We start from the raw sequence: 21,752 nt of genomic DNA, 5'->3' as shown, positions 1-21,752 counted from the left end.
ATCTGACTGAGCATACAAGCATACAAGTATCTAAGTACCTGACTGAGCGGTGGTATGCAGAATGAGGCGCGTAAACATTCATTCAAACAGCACTTTCGTGTGTTTTGCCAGCAGCTCTTCGTTGTGCGTCAAGCATTGCGCTGTTTATGACTTCAAGCCTATCAACTCCCGGGATGAGGCTGGTGTAACCGAAGTGAAATGGCTAGCTAGTTAGCGGACGCTAATAGCGTTTCAAACTTCACTCGCTCTGAGACTTGGGGTGGTTGTTTCCCTTGCTCTGCATGGGTAACGCTGCTTCGATGGTGGCTGTTGTTGTATTGCTGGTTCGAGCCCAGGGAGGAGCGAGGAGAGGGACGGAAGCTATACTGTTACACTGGCAATACTAAAGTGCCTATAAGAACATCCAATAGTCAAAGGTTAATGAAATACAAATGGTATAGAGGGAAATAGTCCTATAATTCCTATAATAACTACAACCTAAAACTTCTTACCTGGGAATATTGAAGACTCATGTTAAAAGGAACCACCAGCTTTCATATGTTCTCGTGTTCTGAGCAAGGAACTGAAACGTTAGCTTTCTTACATAGCACATATTGTACTTTTACTTTCTTCTCCAACACTTTGTTTTTGCATTATTTAAACCAAATTGAACATGTTTCATTATTTACATGAGGCTAAATTGATTTCTGATGTATTATATTAAGTTAAAATAAGTGTTCATTCAGTATTGTTGTAATTATCATTATTACAACTTTTTTTTTTTTTTAATCGCCCGATTAATCGGTAATCGGCTTTTTTGGTCCTCCAATAATCGGTATCGGCATTAAAAAATCATATTCGGTTGACCTCTACTCACAACAAATGTGGCCCTGATGAGAGACAATAGTCTAAAGATGGCAGCATGGGTGTATTCGGTGGACTCAGGCGTAAAACATTAATGGCGTAAAAGGTGTTCAGTCGCTGTGGACTGCACAGCCAATATTCTGTCAAATTTTCTTGTGGGAAGGGCACCCTCCTGCTCTGATTGGCTAAAGTTTGGAAGCCATCATCGACAGCCGACGAAAATTCGAAATGTTGAATTTTATTCAACATTTAGAACTCGCAACCATGTCCCCAACTGTGCGGAACACGCTGCAGGGGTGGCAGGTGATTGTGGGACATCATCATGTAGCCAGTGTTGTCCCTAATAATTTTTGCAGCAGTCATAACCGGTAAAATACATTTTGTGTGTGTGGAACAAACAACCGACTGAAGACAGGACGGCGTGCGGTTGAGTCTTTTTCGGCCATAACATGGACTCTTAACTGCTGAAACTTTGTTGTTCCTTGCTGAAACAAGTAAACAAACAAGTCTGTGGTTGCCTAGGCAACACCCCCCCACAATGGAGCAGTAGCACAGATAGAAATAGAATGAATAGAACGGACTTTGAAGTTGGAACCATAGAAATCCTATTAAATTACTAGAGAGGCTATGTCACAAACACTCAAAGTTCCAGAATAGTCCCAGTCAGTATTAGATAGAATGTCACGGCCCCGCCCGCATGTGGGGTAAAACAACCTGCGGTTACCCCATTGGCTCACAGCAAAAACGTTACCCTTTTCAAACACAATTATCTTGTTGTCTGCTTGTTTTAGTCAATTACAAAACTACATTTAAGAAAAGTACATGTCTAAAGATTACTTTTCAACTAGGGCTGTGCCGACATGGCCATACTTGTACTCGTATCCGTAAATTGACAGTTGATAGTCGGATCGGAAGATACTCATGAATGAAAAAAAAGTGTTTTAATATTCCTAAATAGATTTTGGCAAAATACCTCCCTGCAGGTTCTCACTGCAAAATAGCTGCAGATTAGGAGCAGCACGTGGAGGGGTGGATGGGTGTGTATGAATGTACAGTACCAGTCAAAAGTTAGGACACACCACCTCATTCAAGGGTTTTTCTTTATTTGGACTATTTCTACATTATAGAATAATAGTGAAGACATCAAAACTATGAAATAGCACACATGGAATCAATTAGTAACCCAAAAAGTGTTAAATCAAAATATATTTGAGATTCTTCAAAGTAGCCACCCTTTGCCTTGATGACAGCTTTGCACACTCTTGGCACGTGTGTCCAAACTTTTGACTTGTACTGTATGTATGTGTGTCTGTACGTACGTGAGTGTGTCTGTCTGCCCTCAACTTGCAGCAGACAGCCAAGTTTGCTGTCACTCAGTAATAATTAGCATTAGCGTCTCTTTTTTCAGATCACGGATAATTACAAAAAAATGCTCAGATCATAATCGTATCCAGAAAATTGCACATACCCATTACGACACTTGTTTTGTCCGAGCACTGGGCACACACCCGTATTTTCCACATTGTCTGCTCCCGAGCGACCTCACTACTTAGAAAAACGTAATATTGAAGGGCTTCGCTCATACCCCTTTTCCATGACGGTGCTAGCAACCACGTGAGTGAGTGCTAGCTAGATAGCCAAGACCAACAACACAAACAAACAAACTATACAGCTACAAGTAATGAGCGGAGTTTCAAACAGACTAAACAAGTTAAATGTCTTACTTGTGATGAAATGTTTTCCACACACATAGCTACTTGTACCTACTTGGACACAGTGTCCCACAGTTCCCACGTCAAATAGCCTGAAGCCAAATAGCTCTTCTCGCAGGCTCGATTTCCATATGTGGGAGCATTGTGAACCGTAGTTTGGGATTTTGGAACTGGTTAAATGTACATCAGGGATGGGCAACTGGCGATTATAATTACTAATTGGGTTCATGTCCATTCTAATTCCTAACTCCATGGTTGGAACCTCTAACTCTGCCAATTTGACTGATAAACTCATGATTATACTCGCAATGGCTGCCTGGTATTGTGATGCAATCATTTCCATGGTAATGTAGAATGATAATTCAAATGATGTGGCTCATGCAATGGAATGTATTCTTTTGTAATGTCATTTGAGTTGAATCAACAAATCACAGAACATATTTTTGCACGTACACTATATATACAAAAGTATGTGGACACCCTTTCAAATGAGTGGATTTGGCTATTTCAGCCACACCCATTGCTGACAGGTGTATCAAATCGAGCACACGGCCATGCAATCTCCATAGACAAACATGGACAGTAGAATGACCTTACTGAAGAGCTCAGTGACTTTCAACATGCCACCTTTCCAACAAGCCAGTTCGTCAAATGTATGCCCTGCTAGAGCTGCCCCGGTCAACTAAGTGCTGTAATTGGGAAGTGGAAAAGTCTAGGAGCAACAACGGCTCAGCCGTGAAGTGGTAAGCCAAACAAGCTGATAAAACGGGACCGTCGTAATTTACTTCCTGCTTTGCTCCTATGGGTACACCTCGCAATGGCCGCCAGTCAACCCATTATGCCATCATTGACTTGAATGGGGATGCCTGTTCTAATAATTATATTTCAATTCCAGCACATGCAGTCAAGGTCAAGATATTGAACTTAAGAAGCAAAGTGTCATTGGCCACATCATCATGATGATGTGTTTTGCATCATATGAGAACTTGACTGGTGACATGCAAAACATGCTGGTACTGTATCAACAGTGGACTAATTGCAAAAATAGCAAAAAACTGTTTTTAAAACAGCAAAAGTGAGTGAAATTTCCCTTTAGAATATCTACAAGTCATTTGGGCTTCTTTGTATTAACCTTGTAATTTAAATGCAAAGTTAATGAACACTCTAAGGAAATATAGACATAAAGGGAAGTTATGTTACATAGTTTAAGAATCCACTGTGAAGAGTGTCTTGAATGTGAATGCTCCAGATTACCATTAGGAGCCGCTGAGCAGGTGAAAACCGTCAAAAAGTCTTTGAAAAGTGACCTGCGAGTACCAAGACAAATCGGATCTAGCGCTGTTTCATGACGGCGAATTATAACAAAGAGAGATGACAAACAACAACTGACAGACTGGTATCAGCTTGCCAGTGTGTTTGGGGATGGAGCCTAACATTTCTCTTACACCTGCAAACGTTGCAGTTGATTATGAGGAGTGGTCAGATATTCCCTCGCTTGTGACTGCATGGCTCACTGAGATGAATACTGATAAATCAGAGCCGTCTGACTTGCTGTTCAGTCTAATCAGGGATCACTGATGACTGAAATTTCATCCTCCTCAACTCTACTGTGTCGCAATGCAGCACCGGAAACAGGATGCCCAGAGCCAAACAAGCGTCTGCATGCCAATGATTAGGCCCAAGTTCACTAATTCAAACATTTATGAATTGTTATAGTATAATCTGCATGACAAATATATCCAAATATCACATGAATTAAAAAAAGAAGTGGACGGTGTCTGATCAAGTCCGTTGTCATGACGTTGGCCTAGGGGTAGGTTTATGACAGTCAAATACCTCTTCCCCCCTTTTTCCTCTCTCTATCCTACTGATGTTACATTTGCTGGGAACACCAGAAGGTGGGGGGAAATTAACTATATTCTGGTAATCCGTCCAATTGAACATATGCGGTGGTACTTAATGAATATGATGTCAGTTCGGTTGTCATTTGAGACATTCTCATCAATGATAAGGTGACAAACTCTACAGTGGAAAGTCTACACATCAGAGTTATCGGATTCACATGGAATTGTTGTTCAATTTAAATGTTTGAATATGAAATTATTCGTGGTAGCTACAGTCTTGTCCCATCGCTCCAACTCCCATACGGACTCGGGAGAGGCGAAGGTCGAGAGCCGTGCGTCCTCTTGATACAATGCCTGCTTAACCCGGAAGCCAGCCGCACCAATGTGTCGGAGGAAACACAGTACCCCTCGCGACCGTGTCAGCATGCATGTGCCCGGCCCGCACAATGGGACAAGGACATCCCGGCCGGCCAAACCCTCCCCTAATCCGGACGACGTTGGACCAAATGTGTGCCGCTCCATGGGTCACCCGGTCGTGGCCGGCTACGACAGAGCCTGGATTTGAACCAGGATCTCTAGTGGCACAGCTAGCACTGTGTTGTAGTACCTTAGACTACTGAGCCAAAAATATAACTTTTTAAATCAACTTCGACAAGCTTACCCAAAAGCAGCAAAAAGTAAGCCTGGTTTACATTTAACAGCCAATATAATGACAGACGAGAGGAGGAAAAACGAGCCAGTTTTAGAATGTTGTGTTATGGAACGAATAACTGACTAGAAGATGGGATGGCCCGGCATTAAAAAAGATGACAAGTGCAGTTGAGTCATTTTCCACAATAAAATTGATTCTTTACAACGTGATAAAACGTTCCCCATTCAACCCAACGTCTGCAGCAGAACATGCAGTTAGAAGCGGAGGAGAAGAGAGAATGGGGGACTTTTTTCCCCCTTTCTATTAAAACCTATTATAATGGTGACCGTGGTCATACGCCTGACAAATAACCGGAAATTCCATGACGGTCACAGCCCTACCATTTGGAAGTTATCACCCCAGTTACAACGGGGTGTTACATTCAGAGACCAATGTGAAAAAATGGCTTCTACATGTGTTTGGGAAATGTTCCACCTCCTATGTTAATATGTGAGTGGGGCCTGTGAGTTTGTGTGATGCTTGTGACAGGGCCATACCTAAGAGAGAAGTGCAGTGGGGATGGCCCCTAATCAGGCCGCCAATTTCCCAGCGGCATCAACGGCCCCCCCTTCTGTGGCTGTAATGCCCCCTAAAAAAAAAAAGCAATGCCTTGCGGCCAAAGTGGCCAGTGTGCCCTTGGGCTGAATATAATAATTATAATTCACTTCTCCCATTTGCCATTCGGTGTGCTCCGAAGCAGCTCTCACTCACACGGCTCTCTCAGATAGAGTATTGAAATTCTTATTAGCCAATGCCAGTCACGTGATTGGGTCGTTCTCACAGGCATCGCAGCTCCAAAGTATAAGTGAAGACCGGACACATCGGGGATGCAACAGCGCGCGTCCTTCTTATTGAATTCCGAGGCACACACTGAACTGTCCACATTTACTTTTCCTCAGCCAACAAGATGAGTAACAAACAGTAAAATCACTAGCGTATGCCAATCTACTATCTCCCATAGTACAACAGTTGACCTATTCTATTGGTCAGCTTGTTGTTCTGTGTGAGAAATAAATATTCCTAACAGACTCTGGGACAGTTGTGGTCCGATAGATCCCACATTCATACAATCACTGCACATATATATATATTTTAAAAGCAATGACGCTGATGCAACAAAATCAGGACGTTTAGCTTAAAATGCTGATAAACTATTATTTATTCGCATTATAAGCGCAGCAATGCTATACACGCAAAAACAATTGTAGGCTATACACGCAAATGTTACAAAATGCAATTAGCGAGAAAACATCATCGTTTGTAAAAGCGCACTGCCAATGTGAGCGGTTTCATGGGACACAGAGGAAAATATCCTTTAGAAATGTAGAAGGAGGGAAGATCTAAAGATGCAACAACTATCATGGGTTGTTAATATGACTAAGATTGTGTCTTTGGCTGCTGGACAACGAAAGAAAGTTGATTTGAAAACTAATACAACATGAGAGAAATACTTTTTCAATGGCATTTGAGGAAGTGATTAGAAAATAACTCAACATTCCTATGGTCAGGAATTTGGCTAGGCTACTTTGAAACAAGGTAAGACATGCCTCCTAAAATAAAAAACATCCAGGTTTTAAACAATTATGTTTATGGTTAAATGGTTTTAAAATGATGACTGCCCCTGCTCAAATTGCAATGTGGGTGATGTTGCGGTACACAACAAGCACTGTCATTTCTCTCTTATCGGAACAAACAGTGCCTCAAGTATGTTGACACAATCAAGCATTTAGGCGTTAATATTAATTATACTACATTATATTTATCAAACATGACTGGCGTTTAGCCTATATACAGTATATGTAATTAAAAGACTCATTAAACTTTGGCTATATTTTCCGGTGCCTCTCATGTGAGCATCGGTGTGGACATGAGATGCTGTAGCCAATACGCATAGTCTATCACCTACACTTTGACATGTAGGCAAATTATTCATGTACATTTACATACACATATGGTTTTAAAATAAATTTAATTGGTTATTTTTGTTTAATGGCCTTGGTGCCCTAGCAGATGGCCTTGGCTCTCTGGCAGATTGGGCACCTCTTGAAGGCCAAATGGCCTTGCCCCTAAAATCACAAATTCCAGGCTTGCTCCTAATAGATCTGCTTAGCCTCTCTGTTGATGGGAATGGGCAGGCCCAAGCTGACAACGCCACTTTGAATCGATGCTCCAAGGACAAAGGCCTGTGTCCCCGGAGTGACGAACTGATCGCCGTTGGCCAACAGACGACACACCCAGCATGAGTCACTCCAAAGTGACCTTGCACCGCACAAAGTTTCCTGGTGACTTTCCAGAAGCACAGGCAATATCCCCATATTATTATAGTGGTACCCTCCCAAAGCAAGAAATAATTGTATATCAGTTAGTCGGATTAGCTATCAAACTTAGTGGTTAGTTCCACTTTAATCATCAATTTGTCTGGTCTTTGCTTTTAACAATAGAGAGCACAACTGCTCTAATTTGGTCACTGCATCTCTGGATAAACAGAGCAGCAGCTCAAAGAGATGCATGATTAACCTAAATGTGTTAGCCACTTAGGACAGTGTTAATCCAGATATGGGGGCTAGCTGTCTAAGGGAGGTTGGTTTATGCATGACAAGTCAGTCAAAACGTGCCAGTTTAGCTGATTACATTCAGCATAACTCCATATAGAGCAGGGGTAGTCAACTTTTTCTTGCCCTGGGTGAAGCTGGTTGAGAGAATGCCAAGAGTGTGCAAAACTGTCATCAAGGCAAAGAGTGGCTACTTTGAAGAATCTAAAATATATTTTGATTTGTTTTAACACTTTTTGGTCACTACATGATTCCATGTGTATTATTTCATTGTTTTTATGTCTTCACTATTATTCGACAATGTAGAAAATAGTAAAAATAAAGAAAAACCCTTGAATGAGTAGGTGTGTCCAAACTTTTCACTGCAACTGCATGTCCAAGTCAAGAAAGCTTACCAGCAGCATTTGCCGCACTGGTAGTCTAGTCGCGGGTCAGATACTCCAGTGAGAGTAAGCGGCTCCAATGAGTGTAATTTGTGTGATATTAGGAGTTGAGAAATCAAATTGACATCATTAGAAAGGTATTCTCCTCTTTCCTACTGTAGGTATGCAATTCCCCCTAAATGTATTCGGTTGTTGTTAGCGATATTCCTAATTGATAGTGTTCTGACTATTAACTGTTTCGGCAAATTCAGACTAATAGAATATTGCCACTTCACTTAAGATCCGCAGAGCTACGCATCCCATGGCTTAGGCGGTCCCCCCACAAAACACATGAACAACCAGACATTGATTGATTGGAGACAGCTTGTGTCAGTTACAGAACATTTCCTAGGATTTTCTACCAGCAGAAAACCCAAGTGGATCACGCTGGAAATAACTGAAAAAACACAGTGCCTCAAAAAGTGTCCAAAAACTCCTGACCCTTTCCATACTGTATGCATCTGTTGATGCCAAAGCCACATCACCATCAATGTCTTAGCATGATGCCTGCTAGTTAGCAGTCCGATGTCTTCTATTATCTGTTAATCTCTTCAGCATCCAGTCTTAGATCACGACTCCTGCATAACAAACCTATTACGTGTCGAGTGTCGGACTAATAGGCTATCAGATTGTATAACCTGGTATCTCCATACCTATACCAATATCGTTTTCAAGGCTGACAAAGCAGATTCGACTTGAACAATCAAATATGCCAATCTCTAATAGCCTGCCATTGATCTACTCTCCAACAGAAATGTGTCTACTCAGGACTTGACTACTTGGTAGCTAAAGTGTCTGCATAAACCCAATATCATATCATCTATATTCATTTACGACCACAACATTTATTTGTTATACCATAACTACACTGTGCACTTTCTGGGGCATTTCTGTACATATAGAAGAACGCAGGACGAAAACAGCTGGCAATGCAGGAGGGTGGATGCAAAAAAAACTTAAAAGCCACCTCGCATGAAGGTTGTGCTGCATAATTCATGCGCTGGGTGCTCCTTTTAGAAACGGCAAATTCATCAGGACAATGACGTTTGACAGAGGAGCCGCTGGTTGGCTTCACCTTGCTCCGCTCTTCACCTCGCTCTCTTCCTGTGCTGTACGGAGCCATTAGAGTTCCCCAAAGCCCAGAGTCACCCCTCCTGCACAACGCAGGAAACCGACCAGTGAGAAGCTGCTCCGGGAAGATTTACAGTGACAGCCGTGCCTTCCCTGTTCTCCACTATTGATATTTCCTTTTACATCCAGAGTGCAGACACTTTACTGAGCGACACCGGCCCTACCTCCCATGCCAAAAACTTCTAAAATGCCAGATGGGAAATATGGGGGAAAATGTCACCCAAACCCAGTGATCTGACATTTTGTGAGGATCTTTCTTTATTGACAAGGGGTGTGAGGGTGAACAGAACAGTGCACCAGGTGCTTTTTCCACACATTCTACAAACCTCATCTACCCGAAGGACTTTAAATTATATAAAAGTCGCACAATAACTTGCACTGTAAAATAACATTATGAAAAGAGTAGCCCATGTCTTTCAAAAGGCACACTGACAAACATTTGTAAAATAAAGGTGGGACATTTCTAAGACCAGGGTACAATGCCACACTGATGCCACACTATCCATAAGAGCCCAACACACAATGTATTTCAGATTGTGTAGCAGCTATGCCAGCTAGGGACCACGCTGTTCTCTTTCCTTCACCCACTGTTTCATCATCCATTGGGGATATCATCCCTCAGTCCATCCATCCAGACTTTCTGCATGCCCTTCCCCCCACTCTCATGTCAAAGCAAGAGGTCTACGGCCCAAGAAAACAAAATAAGACAATGCACCACTTTATTACCATTATCTGATCCCTCGGGACTATGACAACAATAAACTGGGAAAAAAAAAAAATTGGAGTGAGATCATTCATCTTTCAGTCACTTCTTTCCCAACTATCAGGGAAATGTGTGAGCAGGATGAAGAGGAGCTGTACTCACTGTGGTGGCAGCACCAGGGTACTGGGCTGGACTTTGGGTCTTCTCTTGGCTGATGCCCCCATTTGGTTAGCTGAGCGCTTGAGTGACTGCTGGTTAAGAAGACTGGACGCCAAGCCAGCGTGGTATTGTAACTAAATGGGGAGAGAAAAGAACAAACAAAAAACATGCCATGTGTTAGTACAATAACTAGGCCTAAAAGGAAACATTAGGCATTAGTGAAGACAGTATCTCATTGGCTGGAATCAAGCCCACAACTCGGTGGTGTTGCAAGCCCCATGCTCTGACTCACAGATCCAATTGGAACCACGTGGTAGGCTGTGTGTCTACCGTGTGCAGCCTATTAGTGGTGAGAAGGACAGGCCATTTCAGACGACACTATCGCTATTACAGGGTGGAGATCATCCTGCGCAGCCAGGCAGCTCTAAACCACATCACATCAAGCATACATGGAGAATATCCAACAGCTGACCTAGTCTGGGTCTGTTTTCGTCACTAAACCTTGAGACACTTAAAACACAGCTCCAAGGCCAACTATGTGACAGTAATGTGACAGGCGTCAGATGAAAGTTAATGAAGGTAGAAATCTGACCTTGAGTTAACCGAAATGTGACAACTTGAAAGCTGCACTACCAGTAACACCATGTATTATAATGTGTCCTCTGTTCTAGCCTCGAGCAGCCCACACAAAATCGTAAAATTCACAAGAAAACATTATTGGCAACAGAGTAGAGAAAAATAAGAAAAAATAAAAGTCATCATCAAGTTTAATTGAGACATTGTAGCCGACTGTTTTCCCAAAGCTAAATCGCAAGCCTGACAACACTCTGCTCACTTAAAAGGAGAAATATTTGGTTTTGTAGCCCAACTATATCCTCCGCTCCTGCCCACTCTGCCTCCCCCTCTCCTCCTGTCGTTAGTTTGGGAGCGATGCATGGCAAGTAAAGCAGCTCTCACTTTGATGTGGAAGCGGCAGAAGCCTGTCGGCAGCTCTGCTCCCCGTCTGATGAAACGTCGTGAAAGAGACGGAAGCTATGCAGAAGACACAGGTGTTTCAATCAGCGTCAGTCATACAGCCCAATGACTGGTATCAAATGTGACAGAAAATCCTAAAGGGACCAGAAATCCCTCTATTTGAAATTCAAAATATAAAAACTCAAAAAGTAGATGTAACATCTGGATTTATAAAACTGCTGTTATACAAGCCTGATAAACATTACTAATTTGGTAAGAATGTAGTATAATGTATTACCATAATGTTATAAGCATCTATAATAATATTTTATTAGTCAACGTATAAAAAGTTTGAAAATAGCAGATTTGATAAAACCATACTTATGCTTATGACAAGTTTTAATACCAGTATACTGCATCATATGCAGTATACTGGTATTGCCATAAAGTGTTACCACAAAAGGAGAGTAAGAAACCAAATCAACAACTAGAGGACAACCTAGGACCATTCCCTAGGCTCTCCCCAGACTGCAGTGCAAACCGGTGGCAGGTCTCATCTGGACTGATTCCGCCAGTCATCCAGTACTTCACTTCTTTGGGGATTCTTCATAGCGCTCATGCACAGACAGAGCACTTAAATTGGGGCTCACATAATCCCGCAGCTCATTAATTGCTATTAAAATATTCCTCCTCTTGAAATAATTAGTCAAGATGTGCGGCTACAGAGCGCCGTTCACTAGGCGAGAGGCAGACTACACAGTGCTCCCCTAGCTAAATTTGGCTGACCAAAGCAGCTGTGCTAACAGGGATTTATTTTAATTGACCAAGCCTACTCTTCGTGGCTAATGAGGCTAGTTTGTAAGGCCTAGATCGTGAAGCAGCCCAGTGCTGCTGGACTGGTGCCCAGGGAAGCCCAACCTGAATGCTAAACACACCGGATAGAAATAAATAAACAAAACAACAAAAGCTGCAGAGAAGATAGTGTTGCTTTAGGCCATATGTCCGATGTAGCACTCTGAGTGCACTCATTCAAGGGTTTTTCTTTATTTGTACTATTTTCTACATTATAGAATAATAGTGAAGACATCAAAACTATGAAATAACACACATGGAATCATGTAGTGACCAAAAAAGTGTTAAAACAAATCAAAATATATTTTAGATTGTTCAAAGTAGCCACTCTTTGCCTTGATGACAGTTTTGCACACACTTGGCATTCTCTCAACCAGCTTCACCTGGAATGCTTTTCCATCAGTCTCGAAAGAGTTCCCACATATGCTGAGCACTTGTTGGCGGCATTTCCTTCACTCTGCGGTCCAACTCACCCCAAACCATCTCAATTGGGTGGAGGTCGGGTGATTGTGGAGGCCAGGTCATCTGATGCAGCACTTATCACTCTCCTTCTTGGTCAAATAGCCCTTACACAGCCTGGCGGTGTGTTGCATCACTGAAAAACAAATGATAGTGGGACTAAGTGCAAACCAGTTGGGATGGCGTATTGCTGCAGAATGCTGTGTTAGACATGTTGGTTAAGTGTACCTTGAATTCTAAATAAATCACAGCCAGTGTCACCAGCAAAGCACCCCCACATCAACTCCTCCATGCTACATGGTGGGAACCACAAATGCGGAGATTATCCGCTCGCCTACTCTGCGTCACATAAAGGCATGGCAGATGTTCACCGGTCTTATGTCCATTGCTCATGTTTCTTGGCACAAGCAAGTCTCTTCTTCTGATTGGTGTCCTTTAGTAGTGGTGTCTTTGCAGCAATTATACCATGAATGCCTTATTCACAAAGTCTCCTCTGAACAGTTGATGTTGAGATGTATCTGTTACTTGAACCCTGTGAAGCATTTAATTTGGGCTGCAATTTCTGAGGCTGGAATCTCTAATGAACTTATCCTCTGCAGCAGAGGTAACTCTGGGTTTTCCTTTCCTGTGGCGGTTGTCATGAGTGCCAGTTTCATCATAGCGCTTGATGGTATTTGCGACTGCACTTGAAGAAATGTCAAAGTCCTTGAAATTTTCCGGATTGACTGACCATCATGTCTTAAAGTAATGATGGACTGTCGTTTCTCATTGCTTATTCATTCTATTCTGGCTCTAACCAGAATAGAAAGAGGCAGCTTCATTAACTGGCAGCTTCATTAAATAGTACCCGCAAAACACCAGTCTCAACGTCAACAGTGAAGAGGCGACTTCAGGATGCTGGCCTTCTAGGCAGAGTTCCTCTGTCCAATGTCTGTGTTTGTTTGCCCATCTTCATCTTTTATTGGCCAGTTTGAGATATGGCTTTTGCTTTGCAACTCTGCCAAGAAGGCCAGCATCCCGGAGTTGCCTCTTCACTGATGACGTTGAGACTGGTGTTATAGTTCAGTCAATTGAAATACATTAATTAGGCCCTAATCTATTGATTTCACATCACTGGGAATACAGATATGCATTTGTTGGTCACAGATAGCTCTAAAAGAAAGGTAGGGGCGTGGATCAGAAAACCAGTCACTACCTGGTGGGACCACCATTTGCCTCATGCAGTGCAACATTTCCTTTGTACAGAGTTTATCAGGCTGTTGATTGTGGTATGTGGAATGTTGTCCCACTCCCCCTGAATGGCTGCGCAAAGTTTCTGGACATTGGCGGGAACTGGAACACGCTGTCACACACGTCGATCGAGAGCATGCTCAAACATGCTCAATGGGTGACGTATCTGGTGTGTATGCAAGCCATGGAAGAATTGGGACATTTGCAGCTTCCAGGAGTTGTTTACAGATCCTTGTGACATGAGGCCGTGCATTATCATGCTGAAACATGAGGTGATGAAAGGCATGACAATGGGCCTCAGGATCTCGTCACGGTATCTCTGTGCATTCAAATTGCTATTGTGTTTTTTCTGTCCGTAGCTTATGCCTGCCCATACAATAACCCCATCACGGGGCAATCTGTTCACAACGTTGACATCAGCAAGCCGCTCGCCCACACAATGCCATTCACACTGTATGCCATCTGCCCGGTACAGTTGAAACTGGGATTCATTTGTGAAGAGCACACTTGGTCATTGAAATTGAGCATTTACCCACCGACGTCGGATTACGACGCCGAACTGCAGTCAGGTCAAGACCCTGGTGAGGACAACGAGCACACAGATGGTTTCCGACAGTTTGTGAAAACCCACAGTTTCATCAGCTGTCTGGGTGGCGCAGGTGAAGAAGCCGGATGTGGAAGTCCTGGGTTGGTGTGGTTGCATGTGGTCGTGTGCCCGGTTGGATGTACCGCCAAATTCTTGTGCACCTGCATAATGATCATGCTGTTTAATCAGCTTCTTGATATGCCACACCTGTCAAGTCGATGGATTATCTTGGCAAAGGAGAAATGCTCACTAACAGGAATGTAAACAAATTTATGCACAACATTTCAACAAAATAAGCTTTTTGTGAGTATGGACATTTTCTGAGACCTTTTATTTCACCTGATGAAAAATGGGACCAATACTTGACATGTTGCATCTATATTTTACAACTGTAAAATGCTTTAAAACTGTAACATGTTCAATCTGCCCCATAGCTAAATGTGTAGAACTGCAAGAAATTCGTTTTAAAACAGCAAACGTTTGTCTCTGTGGCCAAGAGGGCCTCTAGAAACTACCCAAACCCCCCTCGGCAGCAACATACTGTAAGGCCTACGCAATATTCAATACTACTGGCTCTGATCCCACTTCACAATATTGTTTGGGAATTCTTTCACAGAGGCACAGAAGATAATACTGAATAAAACTGTGAGCATCTTCAAAAGGGGGCAAAAAAACATGTATTTTTCTAACTGTTTGACAGCCTCTCTTCCCTTTTTTTCAGTGAAGTTACATAACAATCCCAAAAGCCTCACATGGAAGAGAGTGGGAACAGCAGGGGGGCGTGTGAACACAACCTGGCATTATCCCCATTCAGCTCTTACACCAGCTATAGTCTCCTGCTTCCCATTCCATTCAAAAAGAGCCAGCTGTTTCCGTGCCTGTCCAGGTCCCCTACCTCCACAACTCCCTCCAACTCCTCCCCACCGAGCATAATGGGACTGGACAGCCAAAGATTTTTAACTATAGAACTAATGGGAGCATCAAAGTAAGTCTGGGGAAACACTTTCATTCACATTTTAGATTGGAACAAATGTTGATCATGTCAAAACACAAAAAGCAGGGAATTAGAGGGGCTCGGGCTGGGGTGATATGGACAAAATAAAATGTATTTTATCATTTTGGAGGTACGGCGGTATTTGATGGTATTTTATGTTTTGGAATAATAGAAGTTCTTCATGTTTTATGAGTAGCACATGACCATAGGATGGCAACAAATTCATTCTAAGTGGATATAAATGGGAATTCTCTCTTCTGATTGTTTTGCACAACACAACTGACAGTGAAGTAGTCCAATTTGAAGAACTTTTATTTGATTTAGCACGGTATCAAAATACCTTTAGACGGTATCCACCATAAAATATCTCCCAGCTCTAAGAGGGTTAATTCTGAAGACGGATTATTTATGTTGATTGTAAAAAAAACAGATGTTACATGCAGCTAATCTGAAAATAGTTGACTTGAGTTTAACTTTGGACTGACAAAAACAGACAATGATAAATAGCTCATCCAATCTCATACATCTTCATGCGCCTCTTTGAAGTCGTAGCCTAGATGCCAGATTAAAGGCCCGATGAAAAACCTCCACCTCTACGATGAGGTCTTCTTACTGTAGTGGTTTTTATACAACTCACTATTGCTTCTGGATTTTGCCATTCACTTCTTCATCACTGGACAGTGACGATACAGTATGAATACAGTCAGATAAATCGAGCAGGCTTTGTGTCTTTCATAAGGCTGACATTGGAAATGCCCTTGGTTGGTAGCTTCCAAGAGGCGGCGACAAGGGAGCAGTGAAGGAAGAGGAAATGCAGAAGACAACATGCACCGAGAGAGAGTTGTAGACAGGCAGTTGTACTGCTGTCATAGGTTTAATTCATCTTTAAATATCAGCCACAGAGTTTCAGGTTGAAGGCTTTTTTTCTGGGACGTATTTCTCATAAATCAGGGTAATCTGAAACTGCAAATAAGATCGTCATATTCCTCCCAGGAAACTAATTTGGGTTTAAACAAGTTTCTACTGGCTGTGATTGAACAAGGAGACGCAGCGGTGTGACAGTGCAGCCGCGTTTTAATAAGAGCCTAACTGCCAATGACCGCTGCCAGAATGGCTGTGAACACATTTTCCTTTATTATTATTATTTTTTTTAAATCATTAAAATGTTTTACTCATAAAAACTGAAATGGAGATTCGTACTTACAGCATAGAGGAATTTTAACAAAGGTAGCACTTGGTTCTCAGAAACAACAGGGCCATGCAAATTGGTGAGGCAACAGGCACTGGCAAATGCAACAGGTACTGGCAAATGCAATTGACAAAGTGTGCTGTGAAAGATTGAAATATTCTTTCTAAAAGAAGATCGACTGAAAATCCTCATGTCCACGAGTTCAACGCAACTTGTAGGCTAGTCGTAGGAGTAAAACACATTGAAAATAATAATAAATCCAAGGCGAAAGGGTCTTTCTGAAAACATCAGACATGAGCAGTTACAGATGAATGTGTGGTATTCAGAAAACAAAATATTAGGAATCTGTTATCAAAAGGTCCCCTGCTGTCCTGAACTTTTTTAATAAGGAATTAGCAGGCGAAAGCAAACACAGGCGACTTGTTCTCTAAGCTTTATAGTCCCTTGTCTGAGAACTAATAAGGGATCCAAGCCAGCAAAGTTCGAACATCAAACATCTTTTCTCTGAGCAGCATATTTTCAAAAGGTCGCTGCTTTTTAAAAGTTGATTCTCCCTCCCCCTCGCAGTCCAGATCTTTCAGACTGACCAGCCTATTAGTTGGGCCTTTTGCAGCAATCTTGCAGATATGTGCTCCATCATTACCGGCAGGGCAGAGCCGTGGTATGTGGAGGCGAGCTTTCTGCTCTCTGGTCCTAACATGGGTAAGGGGCTGAGCCCCGCCATTTGTCTGACTTGACAGCCTTGTTCAACAGATGATTAAGACTTACAACCTGCTGATGGAATATTGGGATTGTGCAGAGAACAAAACAATCAGACTAGTTCACAGAGAAAGATACTGGCATTAGTAATGACATTAGGAGAGAAATATGCTGTACACAAGGCAAGTTATTACACAAGGTTTTTTACCATCAGCAAGTGAGGTTGTTAAAAAAGGCACACTATTACTGCATTCTAGCATTGCATTCTAATGCATAAAACGATATGCTGAATTGAATTTCAATGCAGCAGTACAAGATGTGCAAGATGCAAGATGTGAACTTAGCACTGTAGGAGGCCATTCCTTCTCTTGCTACTACAAAATATGTACCTGCTGCGTACCGACCTGGTGCAGATTAACCTTTCTACTTGTAGAATCACAATGCTTGGCAATGGCCAACAACTTGACTTTAAAACAATCAGAGAGCAGGGGGACCTGAAAGGAGTGACAAGAAAATAAAAAGGAGAAAAATAGCACTTTTTCCCTTTTAATCACAATTGTTCTAACTAAAACAATAAAGCTTAAATAAACCTTAGTTCCTTTTTAATGTCTCTATTTTGGTTTGGTCAGGGCGTGAGATGGGGTGGGCATTCTGTTTTGTTCTGTGTGTTGTATTTCTATGTGTTTGGCCTGGTATGGTTCCCAATCAGAGGCAGCTGTCAATCGTTGTCTCTGATTGAGAACCATACTTAGGTAGCCTGTTCCCACCTGTGTTTGTGGGTAGTTGCATTCTGTTTTTCACCTTACAGGACAGTTTCGTGTCGTTCACGCTCGTTGTTTTGTTATTCAGTGTTTAGTTTATTGAATAAAATTTACTATGAACAGTTACCACGCTGCGTGTTGGTCTGATGATTCCTATTCCTCATCATCAGACGAAGAGGAGAGCTGTTACAAATATTACATCTAGCTAAGGAGTTGTGCTTGACATTTTTTTTTTCTGTATGTTTGGCAGTTAGCTCACTAAATTAACAAGGCAGTCACACACACACACACACACACTTCATATGAAACGAATGGAGTGGTAAGTGCAGCACAATGCACACAACACTAAATGCATTTACAAGCTATTTATCTAGCAAGATGAAGAAATAATGTAAATCACTCTCAATTATCCCATCCTGCCAAAGCCAGTTCTCTTGCTAGCTAAAGTTTGGATCACCATTTGCCAGTAGCACAACATAGCTAGCTAGCTCCTCCATTGACTATCGGCAGCTGCTACATAAAAAAATATATCCATTGTGATTTAATTATAATGTTGCTAGCTACGCTAGTTATCACATAAGCTGTATCACATCCGGCCATGATTGGGAGTCCCATAGGAAGGCGCACAATTGGCCCAGCATCGTCCGGGTTTGGCAGGGGTAGGCCATCATTGTAAATAAGAATTTGTTCTTAACTGACTTGCCTTGTTAAATAAAGGTTTTAAAAAATGTTTATCTAGTTGTGGCCATCTGGCTAGTATTAACAAGGGCTTACCACATTCTAGCTAGCAGCAACATTAGCACAGCATACTAGCTAGTTAGCTAACATTAGCCATCTACAGCAGGCACAAGCTAAACAAGCTACTGCCACCTTGTGGTCTGGAGTATTGCGATTGTTGGATCAGTGGTGGATATGTGCTATGTGAACAACAAAAGGTTAACTGCCGACACTGGGCAGAGGTGCTAAGTACCTCTCAGCAGTCAGTATCCTTGGTGTGTCTGAGCCCTAATTGTGGCTCCTTAATCTCTGAACTCATTAGCTGTATGGGTTTTTGCTTTTTAAGTGGGGAACGTAGGACTGCCGCTGGCAATGTGACCTTGTGGAGGCAAACAGGGCTCGGAGGGTTGAGGGGAAATGTAGCACTGCAGTCTGCAGGATACAGCTTAGCACTCACTATACATCAGTAGCCTAGCCACATTATGGATTTCAGCTATTTCAAACTCAGGATGAACAATAATAGTCATTTTACTCCTTCAACGGCAACCGGTTGAGGTAGTCTTGGGTAACAGTTTTTTTTGTGCACAAATGAACACGTACGAAGAGCGCAACAGATATTAAAAATGTAAAGAAATGTGATTGGGGTATTTAGACTTAAGTAAGTTTGGGCAATACTACGACAGCATTGTCAATCGACGATGATTGACAGCCATCGTCAATGGCGATGACATCGTCGATGGTGACGGCATCGTAATGTGACAGACGATTGTAACGGCTTTCCGCTTTTGAGGAGTAGCAAGGATCGGACCAATACGCAGCGTGGTAAGTGTTCATCTTAGTTTTTTAATAAGAATAATGAACACTGAACAAAACAATAAACGACCACGTGAAAAAACTAAACCGAAACAGTTCCGTGTGGAACAAAACACTGACACGGAAAATAATCACCCACAACTCAAAAGTGAAACCAGGCTACTTAAGTATGGTTCTCAATCAGGGACAACGATATACAGCTGCCTCTGATTGAGAACCATACCAGGCCAAACACAGAAATCCCAAATCATAGAAAAAGGAACATAGACAACCCACCCAACTCACATCCTGACCATACAAAACAAAGACATAACCAAGGAACTAAGGTCAGAACGTGACAACGATGGTTTAGCACAGTGGGCTTCAACCTCCTAGCATGAGAGCTATTTTTTTATTAAACATATTGCGAGATACACATTTTTTTCTAGCTTTCAAATAGGAACATCTTTCACTTTTCCGCTGCAAAGCTTCCCTATGTCCTCAGTGTACAGGAGAAATTAGTGCAATATGTCAATGTTTCGACTCTGTCAATCACCACATTCTTATCGGCAGACTCAACAGCCTTGGTTTCTCAAATGACTGCCTCGTCTGGTTCAACAACTACTTCCCAGAGAGAGTTCAGTGTGTCAAATCGGAGGGTCTGTTGTCTGGACCTCTGGCAGTATGTCTCTATGGGGGTGCCACAGGGTTCAATTCTCGGGCCGACTCTCTTCTCTGTATACATCAATGTCACTCTTGCTGCTGGTGATTCTCTGATCCACCTCTACGCAGACGACACCATTCTGTATACTTCTGGCCCTTCTTTGGACACTGTGCTAACTAACCTCCAGACGAGCTTCAATGCCATACAACACTCCTTCCGTGGCCTCCAACTGCTCTTAAATGCAAGTAAAACTAAATGCTTCAACCGATCGCTGCCCGCACCTGCCCGCCCATCCAGCATCACTACTCTGAACGGTTCTGACTTAGAATATGTGGACAATTACAAATACCTACATGTCTGGTTAGACTGTAAACTCTCCTTCCAGACTCACATTAAGCATCTCCAATACAAAATTAAATCTAGAATCGTCTTCTTATCTCGCAACCAAACATCCTTCACTCATGCTGCCAAACACCCTCGTAAAACTGACTATCCTACTGACTTCGGCGATATCATTTACAAAATAGCCTGCAACACTACTCAACAAATTGGATGCAGTCTATCACAGTGCCATCCGTTTTGTCACCAAAGCCCCATATACTAGCCACCGCTGCGACCTGTATCCTCTCGTTGGCTGGCCCTCGCTTCATATTCGTCGCCAAACCCACTGGCTCCAGGTCATCTACAAGTCGTTGCTAGGTAAAGCCCCGCCTTATCTCAGCTCACTAGTCACCATAGCAGCACCCACCCGTAGCACGTGCTCCAGCAGGTATATTTGACTGGTCACCCCCAAAGCCTATTCCTCCTTTGGCCGCCTTTCCTTCCAGGTCTCTGCTGCCAATGACTGGAAAAAATTGCAAAAATCACTGAAGCTGGATACTTATATTTCCCTCACTAACTTCAAGCACCATCTGTCAGAGCAGCTCACAAATCACTGCACATAACCTATCAGTAAAAAGCCCATCCATCTACCTCATCCCGATATTGTTTTTATTTTGTTGCTCCTTTGCACACCAGTATATCTACTTATATATATATATATATATTTGTAATAATGACAATACTGAATGAACAATGAACACTTTTTTTTAACCTTTATATAATTCATGAATAAAATTTATTTAGTCTCAAATAAATAATTAAACATGTTCAATTTGGTTTAAATAATGCAAAAACACAGTGTTGGAGAAGAAAGTAAAAGTGCAATATGTGCCATGTAAAAAAGCTAACTTTTAAGTTCCTTGCTCAGAACATATGAAAGCTGGTGGTTTAATATTCCCAGTTTTTCAATATTCCCAGGTAACTTCTTTGATATAGGGGGCGCTCTTTTAATTTTTGGATAAAAAAACGTTCCCGTTTTAAGCGCGATATTTTGTCACGAAAAGATGCTCGACTATGCATATAATTGACAGCTTTGGAAAGAAAACACTGACGTTTCCAAATCTGCAAAGATATTGTCTGTGAGTGCCACAGAACTGATGCTACAGGCGAAACCAAGATGAAATTTCAAACAGGAAGTACCCCCAGATTTTGAAGGCGCTGTGTTTCAATCCAGTCCTTATTTGGCTGTGTATGGGTCACGAATGAGCTTAGACTTTCTGTCGTTTCCCCATAGTGTCGACAGCACTGTGACGTATTTGTAGGCATATCATTGGAAGATTGACCATTTTACACTACATATACCAGGTGGCCGCTTGGTGTCCTCCGTCGCAATTATTGCGTAATCTCCAGCAGCACGCCACAAATGATTTATCATCGAATAGATATGTGAAAACACCTTGAGGGTTGATTCTAAACA

The 21,752-nt window shown here is 42.2% G+C and overlaps 1 protein-coding gene across 1 annotated transcript in view; it reads right to left on the bottom strand.

The window, feature by feature from the left end:
• Positions 1–21,752, bottom strand: part of LOC139389990 (mediator of RNA polymerase II transcription subunit 27-like) — a 100,738-nt gene that overhangs the window by 46,961 nt on the left and 32,025 nt on the right. Inside the window, exon 3 of the mRNA XM_071137057.1 lies at positions 10,061–10,191. Within this exon, the coding sequence (XP_070993158.1) occupies positions 10,061–10,191 (131 nt within the window). The remainder of the gene's footprint in view (positions 1–10,060; positions 10,192–21,752) is intronic.

Source organism: Oncorhynchus clarkii, chromosome 30 (genome assembly GCF_045791955.1).
Source record: "Oncorhynchus clarkii lewisi isolate Uvic-CL-2024 chromosome 30, UVic_Ocla_1.0, whole genome shotgun sequence".
Taxonomy (NCBI): domain Eukaryota; kingdom Metazoa; phylum Chordata; class Actinopteri; order Salmoniformes; family Salmonidae; genus Oncorhynchus; species Oncorhynchus clarkii.
This window is presented reverse-complemented; position numbering and strand designations above follow the sequence as displayed.